We start from the raw sequence: 13,006 nt of genomic DNA on the forward strand, positions 1-13,006 counted from the left end.
AAAAAGCTTCCCTAACAGTTGCACCAATATCAGTTCTGGCCTAAAAAAATTACAGCTCATTTGAAAATATCAGCATCTATCTCCCTTCACACACTGAGATTCCTGGGGTTTATCAGCAAGGTATGTAATTGGTTTTTTTTTTTTCATTGGACTGCTCAGTTGGGTGATTTTTTATTACTTTACCTGCTAAGCTTAAAGGCTGCAAAAAATCAGCTAAAAAACTCAAAAGCATTACAAGCCCCACTATCATTCTCACCTTCTCATGCCATTAGTATCTGTACTTAAAGTCACGTACAGAAGAACTGTTGGAAAGTAACCACATCCAACTGACTTGAAGCAAACCAGAATCACAGGCCTGGACAACTTTAATTTAAGAACCTTTTTATTTCCATCTTTGACTCATTAGTCCTGAGAAGAATATTCACAGCTACAGCTACTGTCTTTTCAACCCTGCCAGTACAATGATTTACATGGTAGCACCTAAGGAGCAGCTCACTGTGTTTACAGATATATTAAAAAATCCCAAAGAAGAAATGGACAGAGTGTGACATGATTTAGACACATTTCATGCTTCCTCTACAACCTGAGAGAAACCAGTGGAGAACTACACCCTTAAAGAGAAGTCCTAAGAACAACAGAAATAGTTGCCATAAGACTTTTACTCCTTCCTGCAGCCTATCACAGGACAACAGGCTTCCACACCTTTAACTAACCTGGCTACCACCTTACTGTGGTGCAGGCTAGTCCATGCTTTGTCTTGGAGGGAAGAGAGAAAGCACATCCTACCTTAAGAAAAACAAACAACCCATCCGATGATTTTTACCAGAATTTGAATTATGGCAAGACACGGAGGTGTTAAACTGCAGCTGTACCAATGTGTGTTGAAACAGTATCAGATGGAAAACTCAGGTGGGCATTATCCATAGGCCCACTTGCCCTGTTCCTAGAACTGCTGTTTAGAGCCTAAATTAATTGTTAAGGAACATACAAGATTAGCAGCTACATTTCAAAGCCTTTTATTGCTCCTTTTTTCTCATTGCCTCCAATCTAGAAGTCATGCTTCATGAGAGATGCAGGTATGCTTTTTGCTTTGGAAAACCTGTTCTCTGCAATTAAATAGGGTCTTAAAAATCCATTCAGGAAGTCACTCTTGGAATGGATTTTTTTTTGAAGTCAGATTCCTAAATCTGCAGTTCAGAACCAGAATTATTGATAAATCCTGACCGCTTCCTTCTTTAAGCCAAAAATTCTGTTCTCTGTAATAAAGGCCATTAAGCAAAGCAGTATTTGACAGAAACACTACAAATGAGAATGCCCAAAAAGTAAGTACATGTATATGTACATGTGATACAGAAAACTAAAGGCACATACATGGGGTGGAGGTGAAACTACTATAGAAAGCATTTTGCTATTTGCCCTCATGTTTCTCTCCTTATGTGCATGAGCATTAAAAATTTCGTTGTAGGTTTTTGGCACAAAATATATATTAAATTAGCAAGTTTAGAAATTCTTGCAGTTTTCAGTAAGGAAGAGCAAATACAAGGAAAGAGTCCAAAGTCCACCCTGTAACAACGGAAGTCTCTTCATTCCTGCTGTTCCTACTGGTTTGTTAATGTGCTTCTGCTCAGCCCAAATGTTTCTCCTTTAAGACTGGTCTTTATGTCCACTCTTCCAGCTGCTGGTTGGGATTTTTTCAAAGCTGCAGGAACCTAGGCAAGAAACAAAATAGCCTGGTTACGTGAGAAGCTGCTCTACATGTGGCAGAAGGAAGTAAGGCTCCACAGATGCTTGAACCCTGATTTTGCTCCCCTTATTTTCAGAGCAGTGTCTTTGGCTTCTCCCTCCCTAATACCTCCCAATATCTTTCTCCAAGTCAGTCAGTACGTGCTGGACTTAGTTTTGAACTACACTTATTCTAGTAAATTGTAGCCATAGCAACAATCCACAACTACTGCCAGCTGATTCTTAGTAGCAAAGGAGAAGAGGGAAGGAGAATTTATCTGAGCCTCCCTGTGTCATTTGTAGCAGTTTTAAGTTTTGACTTTACTGATATGCAGAGATGAGATAGACAACACAGTTCCACAAGTCCTGGAGAGTGCAGTCAATAGGGAAAATGACCCATACATGCTAATCTGAGCATGGTCTCTTTGGAAATCTTCCTACAGCTCTGTACCCTCAACGACAAAGATAATTGGTGTATATGTAAGAAACTATTACAAACTTCAGACTGAGAGTCAGGCATTACAACCACGGCATCATTCTCCAGAATGATGTTACAGCTAGTGCTCATCTTCATCATATACATCATCATGTAAATATACATCTTCATGTATATTTAGCTCTCCTTACTCTTTTACAAGTCAGGGACTATGGATCCAGAGTTAGTATGTGGGTAGAAGGACAAGGACTGCTTCTACCATTAGTCCCAGCTCTCCTTGGGCTTCCAGGTGAAAGCAAATACAACACTTCTCATGGAACAGCTTGCAGCTTCACTTCTGCCCAGTGCTGGGGCTCCCCATCTCCTCCAGTCCAGCTATGGAGCACCTTCTCTGTCATGGAGCAGACCCTGAGCTGAATTTTGCCATGCTTTGTGGCCTATCCATCTAAGCCATCTTATTTTCTGCCTTAGGAATGAAGTGTAGAAGCAGAGTGTAGGCAGGAGCCCCAGGCAGCCATACGTACGTGAGGAGGTAGCGGAGGATCCAGGTGCCGCCCAAGGAAGGAAAGTAAGCGCCGCCAGATCAGACCACTTCCCAGAAACATAATCCCTGTCACCAACCAAAATATCCTGGGGTCCTACCAAGACAACACTCCCATTAGTCATCCAATTATCTCTCCAGAAAAAGGATTATCCAAAAATAATCTCTCACTCCCCACCAGTATTTCTTCCTTTATAAGAGGAAGTAGTAAACTCTTCACCATCAACAGCCAAATCCTTCCTTGGAAAAAGGGCTGTTTCACAGCAAAGCATTTTATTTAGGATCACTGTACTGTATTCTGTTACTGTTCCATGCAGTTTTCCTTCCTTCATTGGGAAGTCTGAAAATTCAATCCTTATATTTAACTGATTTGAAAAGGACGAAGTCTTTGCTTTGTTTGTTTGTTTGTTTTAAAGGTGATAAGTGCAGTTTTAAAGTTGTACCCCCCCAGCTGGTATAAGCAATTACTGACAGTAGAGTACTCCCTCTGATGTGCTGGAAATGCCCTGGTTGCTTGACAGATACCCTTGTGTCTGGAAGACAAAGCTGCTCTTGTCAGAATAGATGATCATTAAGAAAACTTTAATACTACTTTATAATCAACTACTTATACAGCCAAAAATGTGTCTTCCCATTTCTTTTCCATGGACATGACACAGAAAAAAGGCTGCAATACAATACTGTGCAGTTTGCCTTGCAGTAATTTGCTTACAAAAGAAGTGACTGTATGAACACATGAATCATTGGAGCTTTGTCTATGGAAAGAATGAAGTGGTACCAAATATGAAATAAGCTCCAAGAGCAGGACACGCATTTTATGATAAACACAGGACTTGTTCCTTACCTCTTCAAGGGATGACTCCAAGTTCATACCAAATGCAACTCCTATGAGTCCAAAGAGAGAGACAGAGAAAGTCCCCATGGTCAGCTGCAAGTTCAGCCTCATCATCACATTACGGTGGCTAAAGAAGGGAGAAACATCTGTAAGGGGAACCCAAAAATTTATTTGCTGCCTAAATTCTTGAATTCCATATAAAATGCACTAAAAACAAATAGTGAAAGAGAGGAAGTCATGCTGAAATTATGTAACTCAGTTGCAAAGATCATGAAACAACAGTACAAAGAAACTATTATTTTGACATTGCTACATTTGGACACCTCTAAAGGCAGCACGTTCTGCTTAACCATTATCAGACTTTCCAGTATTGCTCACTTCTCAGAAGTGTATATACAGAGTAACAGTAAATTTCTGCTGAGATTTGTAACTTCTCACCACCACCTGGCTGCAATTTCTATGTCTGTATTCACAACGGTGACAAATTAATTTGCAAGGTAACAAAAATTTTTTGTTACCTTGCAAATGAATACATTTTACAAAAAATGGAGTTGCTAAATGCTGCAGACTACAAACTTCAGTCCTTTTGGGTGAATTTCATATTCAAGTCTTCCACAAAAAAGATTTTTGTGGTTTCCTGATACAGCATCCAAAAAGTGTTTCTAGAGGTAACTCCTCAGTGTAGAGGAGAAAGAATATTAAACACTGACCTCAGAGGGGCATGTTCGTGCAAATGCAAACTACAACTCTTTTTCAGTAAGAAATCTGACTAAAAGTGAAAAATGTAGCATACAGAGAGAAAGAGTAGTTAGATTACTAGTTAGTAATCTTTTCTGAACAGAATTTTAATATGCTTCTCAATTTGCAGATATTTCCTGTATTGGACAGCTCCCCTGAAAGGTCTAGGAGAAGCTGGGTTTTGCTGCTAGAGAAGACTGATGCCTAGCTACAGAGTTACATACTAATTCCACTCAGTAATTAGGCTGTCTTCTTGCTTTGTTTTATCCAGTTAATGACTAGAAAAGTGCAATACAGCTGCTGTGACCACAAGTCCATTCAACCCTGACTAAGACAGAATTCTCCAACTTTCCTTGTAGTAAAATTTGAGAAAGTCTAGGCCAAGAAAGTCTAAATTCCAAATTTTGGTAATCTAACAGATGGTAGCTAACCTGTCCAGGTTGATAAAGATGATGCTTTCTGAGTCGTCAATCAGTACTCTGAGTTCACGAGCTTCATTTAAAAGATCTTCTGCTTGTCTGTAATAATTCTCCAACAGCAGCTCCATTTCCTCTGCATGGTCAATCCCAGATGTACTCTCCTCACTGTGAGCAACAATTTATATTTTCCTGGTTATATGTACATATATGTATATACATTCATATGTTAACATTTAACAATCTCAAAGTATGCACACCACCAAAAATTTTAATTTTTTGGATATTAAAAAGTTAAAGAGTTATAAAAATTTTATATATTACTAAATTTATATATTATTAAATATATATATATATATTACTCAAGTTATTATAAACTTGAGTATATTAACTTTTTGGTGCCCTCAAGTGGTGAGAGCTGGTAACAGTGCAGTCAAAAATTCTCCAACAATAAAACAACACAAAGCCAATACACAATTACACAGTGATGGACGTGGTTTAGGTTACATTAAAATGGTTTAGTAGTAAAGTATTTGAGCTGCCCACAGTAATTGCTGCAAAGCATTCTTCAATCCTGAAGCAGCCAAGGAGTGACTATCTTAATGAAAGACGCTCCTCTCTTAAGTGAATTTTGAAAGACTTTCATCTAACTTCAGAGTGCTGCTGCTGGAGCAGCAGCCTTCCTCTGAAATACATGTTTCTGGCATTGTGTAGATGAAACTGAGACATCTGAGGTCCACAAGAGCTTGGAAACTAAGCAGCAAAGCCAGGAAGATTGTTCATATTTTTTTGTTTTGTGGTATGATCTCATTTCTCTAGAGAGACTGATGTTTTTAATGAATCTCCTCTTGGCACTACTGACTGCTAAAGGAACATCTCTGAAATGGTTTTCCGTAAAAATCAGTGCTACGTCTTACAAATCAACTAATGTAAGCTCCCTGAGGACCTTTAACAGAGCACCTAGTTTTTCTCTTTCTGGGGCAGAAACTGAGTTAGCCAACCTGATTTGAAAGCCCTCCAAACCTTGAGGTTTTCACTGCACTGCATGGAGATGAGAGGAGCTGCAGACTTGAAAGTCTTAGAGGACTATCTGCAGTATTACAGATTCAGCTCAAGGTCATTCTTGATGAGCATCTTTGCATTTACATCAGCTCCTCTGGGGTTATACAAAATAAAGACAGCCACAGAGACATGAAAATAACTGCCACTGGATATGCTTTCATTAACTAGTCTCCATCTGTCTCATGACTCTTCCACATTCTGGCAATTCCTCACACAAAGTCAAGTCTGCCTCATCTCTCTGAGCTAAGTTCACCATTCTGCTGCAGATCTCTGATGGCACCTACTGCCTAACTGCGCTCCTCCACATCCTTTCAAGATGAACTCAAATTTGACTTCACCAAATATCACCCATCAGTTGTATCAATCCTGGATCCAAAAAGAGCTGTTCACACATGGCCAATGTGCCTCCAAATGTGTTGTCATGGCTTGTGTTTGCTGGTGTGCCTTGTGCATCCTGCAGCACAGCTCTTCACACAACCCCCTACTACCTCTCCTACCCTTGTGCACTGGTGTCTGAAAGAAGGGATGCCTGTGTGTTTCTCTTGACACAAGCATAAGGTGCCATTGGGATCTTTCCTAGATCCCCTACACACTGTCTAAGATGAGGCAACCAAGGCTTTGCCAGCAGACTGTATTGAATCTAAAGGAAGGCTGTGAGCAAAACCAGAAAGAGACCAGCTGCTGACTCAGGAGCAGCTAGAATTTAGAGCTACTTCTGATACTGTTCCAGAAGATGCCTTAGAAATGCAAACCATGTCCCACTTCTGGAACAGAGTTTCCAGAACTGCACATTTAGATTAAGCTCTGCAGGGCAAGACTTCGAACCCACACACCATGTGAACAGGATTACAACATACAGGCACTGCAGTCAGGCAAAAGTATCACTCAGTCACTTCACAAAGTACCCTGGAAGGTAACTTCTGTTGTCTGCTTATATATAAAATACATCTCTATGCCCGAGATTTAAATACAATTCAGCCCAAAATATATGTGGAAATTGTATACATTATTTTTATCTTTTTTAGTTTTTATTAAAGTGACCAGTGCTGCTGTTGCTGTGTGCTGTCCTGCACCAGAACCCCAGGGTGCAATAGGATTGTTTCTGCACATACATCTCCTAGAATGCTGTCCTTCAGGTCACCAAGGTTACTCTAAGGCCTCCTTCTTTCAGGTTCCGCTGGTGAGCAAAAAAGCTAGGAGCAAGGTGTTCAGAACACTTCTAGTAAAGGAAGTGTGGAGTCTGACCTAATCAAAACAAGCTTTAAAACCTGCCATATTTTGGTAAAAGTGAAGAAAATGCTCCCAGCATGTGTTGATTTATATTGAAAAATAACATTTGCTTTTTCTGCCATCGGGCTCCTGTCCCATCACATACTAGATGATCCAGCCTGCTATGTCAAGAGCTATTTGTAACTGTGTAACAATGGAGTTCCTCTCCAAAATGGCAACTACAATGGTTTCTGAAGTAGCAAGCATTAGGGTTAAAAAAAAAATAGAAAGACTTTTTCTTTCTGGCTTTTAGCAGTAAACATCCAGTTTAGTGTTCAAGTTTTCCTCAACCAAAATCCACTGTTTAAAAAAAAATGTATGTGGTTTCAAACGATACATACAATACTTGTGGATCAGTCCATTTAGACAGACAGAGTTCTTCTATTACTTCTTCTTCGTCTAAGATCTCCAGAATCGTTTCTTTGAAGACTTTAACATCTGTTTCCAGTTCTGACAAGCTGAAAGAACAGGCAAAGGCTTAAATAATACCCCGTGGCACCAGTGCCCAAAGGTAATCTCTACATGAGTTTGCCAGCCAGCACCCTCACCAGACAGAGTGGCCAGGGAAGACTTCCTTGCAGGGCTGTAAGAGCTCCTTTAAAACATGCTCTACAAGCCACACACTTAGCTGTGGCAGGGATCTGTCTGGGACCAGTGAGGTACAGACACACATTAAAGGCATCCAGATGTGTTTCTGGATGTATTTGTAAACCAAAAAAATAAGCACTCTTTGAGCACATAGCAAGCATATGTTTACCCTATCACATGAGAGGCCAATACATGAAGGTAGCACTGTACAAGTAACTTCAAAGCACAGATGTACACAGATTTACAAAGGTTTACATTAAAGGGAAGGTTTTTTAAGGTTTACATTTTCACACTGTTTGATTCTCTTAGGTATTATTTTGTTTTGTCAAACGCTATTTAAGAAGCATGACACTATTTCTGACTCTTCAGAATTTCTTTCCCTTTCCCACCATATCACAGGTAATTAATATACTGACTTTTACATTTCCAAACAAGATGCGCAATCCAGCATTACAGTAATTTAGGAAATTATTATCAGATACCATTTTTCTAACACTTTAAAGCATGCCATTTTCTATGGTCATCTTCTAGTGCCTTCACAGCTTATTCTTAGTTACCTCTTGCCATTTTGCAGAAGAACATGTAGTTTACTCCTATCCACGGATAAAAGCTTGGGATCCACTAGGGCTTCCAGTGTCTCAAGGATCTGAGGCTGCAAAGTGTTAAGTCTTCCCTGCAGTTTGCTGATCTAGATAACAACATGATCCTTCATAAGAATTAAAATAATTCATTTAGAATGATTTGGGCAACTGACTCCTGTCTCTCAACACAGAATTCACAGTAATAGGTATTTAATACAACCTGCTTTCCAGTGCCTGGGAAATACTTCCTATATGGATACCCCACAAACACAAAGCCAGTGCACAATACAGTATTTCATAGAAAGTGAACTGAAACCCAGTGACAACCACACCAATAAGGCTAATAAAGCTAAACCACTATTGTCTATAAATGTTATATTACAATTAGCAAGCACAGATGATAGCTAGAAATCTCATCTAACTCCTGCTTAAGAGGCCAAAACCTCAGCACATTTGTGTGATTTTCATTCCAGCTACAACATGTCTCTAGAAAGGAATTCTGACTTGTTTTTTCATTTTCCAAATGATGGTGAAGCCATCATATCCAAATAGCATTTATTGGAAAGGGAAGGAAAACACACATACACACAAAATGGTAAGAACTAAGGGCTCAAAACAAAAAAGATAAAGTGAAAATGCAGAATACATTTAAAAATATATACATGTAAATATTAACACAAGACTAAAGTCATACTCCCCTTTCTGTGTAGCAAGAACTTCCTAAATATTTTTACAAAATGAGATAGCTCACCCAGTACTGCAGAATTGCTTCTATGGCTCGGAATTCAAAGGGCAGGGAATATGTGACTAGTTGACCTTCCCCAGCCAGCTGAGATGCTAGTTCATTGAGGAGCCAGTGTTCCAGACTTAAATTACGATAATCTAGTATCAGAAGAAACTCTGGTGTTATGACAGCCTTCAAGAACTGAAAAAGACAGTACATGTAAGGAGTCTGAAAAAAACCTCACTGAAGATTTCTCGTAACACTGTAGCACATTTGATGATTTGGGCTTTGATAAAACCAATCTTCAAATGTAATTTCAGGCAGGAAAATAACAAAATCTCATGCTAACTGCAAAGAGGCTCAGACACAGCACTGTGCCAGGGATTGAGAAGAGGCTCTGCACCAGCCTTTACTTCTGTGACAATGTTAGCAATGTTTCTCCAGGGTCCAACAAGAAAAATGGTCACTAATGTGTACAGTTCATTGCTAGGCAGAGCTCCAAAGAAACATTTACTGCTGGACTGCATGTCACAGAAAGCTGCTGTATTCTTGCTGTGCAAGAAAATCACGGTGCAAGGATGAGACAGGGTTTACATTCAGCTATAGGGAAACCATTACCTCCATTCTCATGATGATCCTGTTGTTCCTGGTTGCAATGCTCATCACATGTTGAAATCTTAGATCTCGAGCTTGAAGACCCAACTCCTGGTACAGTTCTGTTTTCTTCTTTTCTATCATGAAAATATTTTTAGATGAAAACATTTAGAGGACAAGCATATATGTTCCAAAATTACATCCCAGTGTGTCAGCAAGTCCCACAACAAAACAACCCAGCTATTCTTAAAGGTTTTCCTCCTATTGATATCTCAATTCAAATTATTTTCTACAACATTTAAAAGACTGTATTTTGAATGGAAAAATTCTAGATATAAGTGAAAAAGTTTGCCATAACAATTAATTTCACATCAGAAACAAGTGACTCCTTTAAGAAAGCACATATAATCCTACATGGACAGACAAGGCAGGAAAAGTAGCATGGTGGTCAGAAAAAAAAAGGCAAAGCAAAAATTACCTTCCTGTGACAGATGGTAATCTATTATTTTCAAAATATTACTTAATATACAAAAACTGTAACAATAGAGATGCTATGAAGGCCCAATGGAAGGCAGCAAAACAGAAGAAATGCTGCAATATCTCAAACATAAACACAGTGAAATACCTAAACCATAATTTTTTTTAACCAAGTAGATTTCAATTGGGCTTTTTTGCACTGGACAAGGAAAAAGCTCAAACAAATCCAACCAAAAATTCAATGAAAACTTACCAAAATAGGTAGTATTTCCCTCTTTGTCAAACTTCATCTGGAGGAATGGGGAAAAAAAAATTTGTTTCACAGAAACACTATAAAACAATAAATCAATTTCTAAAATTATTTGCACTTCCCTAGAAGCCAAATGGAAAACACATTATGAAGAGAAAGCAACTTTTATGCTCTCTATTCACAATTAAACAAAATAATTGCATGAATTGACCACGTTTCACTGTGTTTGTGATCAGTGTCATCTGCATGTCCGTGTTCCTACACAAACCTTGCTAAGGTGATTTACAGAGGATCAGACTTAGAGCAGACTATTTCTGTTGGAAAAGACCTACAATGATCAGAGTCCAGCTGCTTGACCAGTTCAGGGCTGACAAGAAGTTAAAGCCTGATATTAAGGATGCTGTCCAAATGCCACAAATGCTGGCAGGCTTGGGATATTGACCACCTCTCCAGGAAGCCTGTTCCAGAGTCTGACCGCTCTCTTGGTAAAGAACTGCTTCCTAATGTCCAGTCTAAACCTCCCCTGGCACAGCTTTCGGCTATTCCCATGCATCCCCATCAGTGGATCTCATGGAGAGGAGACCAGCAAGGCATCCCACATCTGGGATTGAAAATTCAGCGATTTTCTCTGTAACATTCTGAAAAATTTACAAATGAAACTTAAAAAGTAAAGATTACCACAGACTGTATGGTTAGGCTTTGTGCCCACATCAAGTATTGCAAAGACATACTATTTAGCTTGTAGCCTGCACCTAAATACTTCTTGTCTTAGCATCTGTCCTTCTTATTATTCACTTAATGCTTGTATTTCCTAATAAAGTTTCTGTTCTCAGAAAGACTGCCATTCTGGATTAATAATGAAGTTTATTCTTTTTCCTCATAAACTGTATAGCTTAATTCAACATTACTGACTTTTAAACTGATTTTCAGTGAATTAAGCCTACCTAAGCATCCATTCCAGTAGAGCTGCAGTGGAGGTTACATAGCACCTTGTTGAAAAGCAGAATGACTGATTTTTGTTATCAACAAGGAGACCACATCTTCTTTCACTGGCACTAATAATGGGATTTTTCATAATAAATATATTTAAAAGAAAATAATAATGTGCAAACCAAGCAGCTTGCAAACAGCCTTCAGTCACCTTTAAAAAGACAGCATAGACAGAGCCTGTTTTCCACCAAATTCTACGTTTGCTTAAAATTGCAGCTATCAAGACACAGGACTAATAAGGTATTAGCAAGCCTTGATAAACTTAAGAAGAAAGTTCTGACTGCAGCACTTCCAGTAGTTGACTTGCTTTCACAATTGGAGCCAGAGAACTTCCAGCAGATGCTGGGCCTTAGAAAAGCATTTTCATCAACACTATGTACTCCAGCTGGTCCTCAAATCAGAGTAGCTCAAACCAACAATTTAGAACTCAGGGATGTTCTCCAGGACACAAATCCACCTGCTTTTATGACGCCTTAAGATTAAAAAACAACCAAACAAACAACAGAGAAAACAGCACCATCATCTTGCACCGGCCGCCGTAGCTGGCGGAAGTGCCTGCAGGTACTTACCACGGCAAAAACAGGAGACACGCTGGCCAGGGTGGCTTGGGAGCTCTCAGTCGGGGCATGTTGGTACAATTTATCTGCGGGGAGAGAACACAGCTCTACTCCCCGCACACCGCCCTTGGCACGGAGCTGCGCGGGGCCCCGCTCCCAGGCTCCGGCACGCACGGCAGGAAGCGCCGGGCACAACAAGGCCCCGACGATCCCGATCCCGATCCCGACCCCGACCCGCCCGGCCCAGCCCGCCCGCCCGCAGCGCAGCCGCCCCCGCCCCCATGTCCCGGGGCCCGACACGGCGCTCACCGGCCCAGCGCAGCCCGCGGGCGCCCAGCGGCACCGCCGCCACGGCCGCGGGCCGGTCCCAGGCGCGGCCCGGCGGCAGCCCCGGGGCGGCCCTCGGGCGGGAGCCGCCGCCCGCCGCGCCCGCCCAGCCGCGGGCCGCGCAGCAGCAGCAGCCGCCGCCGCCGCCCAGGGCGCGGGGGAGCAGCGCGGCCCCGCGCAGCATCGACCCCGCTCGGCCCCTCGGCCCGGCACCGCTCCCGGCGCGCAGCCGCGGCGAGGGAGGAGCCCCGGCCGGGACGGCGAGGAGGAGCCCGGCGCGGTGACGGCAGCCCCGGCGCGGCCTGCGAGAAGCGGGATCAGGCTGGGGCCCGGGCGGCTGTGGAGTGGTGGGTCCTGCCAACCCGCTTCTGTATGTCTGAGCGCTCTGAGATAACCCAGTGGTGCCCTGGAAGTTCGTAGCCATTGTTGTGCATGTGAAAAATGCGTATTTTATGATTGGCTTTTCGCAAATATTAAAATGAATATTATATGTGTTGTGTTAGAAAATAATGCTATATTAATTCTCTTACGTAGTATGTTAAATATAGTTTTAGGTTATAACAAAATGTTAAAATAGAAACTATGCTATGTAAGATATTTTTTTAAAGAAAGGACCGAGATAGCTGCCGCAGGATATCTAAATCTTTCAGAGAAAGAGAATTTATTGCTCCATTACCAGGAGAAACGAATTTCTTCCCGCCTTGCTCGGGCAGGACGATGCCGTTAGGGTTAAGAAGAAGAAGCTGACGATGACCAGACAGAATCCTGTATTTGAATAGAATTTATGCATCATGTATGAGATGTAGGAATATGCAACAGGCTATTGTTTTTAAGGGTTAATCCTCTGTTAATGTGTGTCCTTTATTGGGCTTATGCTGCCCAGAAAAAGGTACCTGGAC

General features: G+C 41.2%; 1 protein-coding gene across 1 annotated transcript; it reads right to left on the bottom strand.

Annotated features, from left to right (window-relative positions):
- Window positions 1-364: 364 nt before the first annotated feature.
- MRS2 (magnesium transporter MRS2) lies at window positions 365-12,531 on the bottom strand. The gene is made up of 11 exons (XM_063178785.1): window positions 12,090-12,531; window positions 11,793-11,866; window positions 10,237-10,273; window positions 9,531-9,643; window positions 8,940-9,113; window positions 8,165-8,295; window positions 7,361-7,477; window positions 4,704-4,856; window positions 3,544-3,661; window positions 2,683-2,796; window positions 365-1,709 (listed from the first exon to the last, which is right to left on the bottom strand). Exons 1-11 carry the CDS (start codon window positions 12,529-12,531, stop codon window positions 1,599-1,601), a joined length of 1,584 nt encoding a protein of 527 aa, XP_063034855.1. The 3' UTR covers window positions 365-1,598.
- Window positions 12,532-13,006: the final 475 nt, after the last annotated feature.

Source organism: Melospiza melodia, chromosome 1 (genome assembly GCF_035770615.1).
Source record: "Melospiza melodia melodia isolate bMelMel2 chromosome 1, bMelMel2.pri, whole genome shotgun sequence".
NCBI lineage: Eukaryota > Metazoa > Chordata > Aves > Passeriformes > Passerellidae > Melospiza > Melospiza melodia.

Coding starts and splice junctions, on each gene's coding strand:
- MRS2 (XM_063178785.1), bottom strand. CDS start 12,531: ATGGCTACGAACTTCCAGGGCACCACTGGGTTATCTCAGAGCGCTCAG. Junction 11,867..12,089: donor CCGCGGGCTGCGCTGGGCCG/GTGAGCGCCGTG, acceptor CTCTCCCCGCAG/ATAAATTGTACCAACATGCC. Junction 1,710..2,682: donor ATCCTCCGCTACCTCCTCAC/GTACGTATGGCT, acceptor TTTCTTGCCTAG/GTTCCTGCAGCTTTGAAAAA.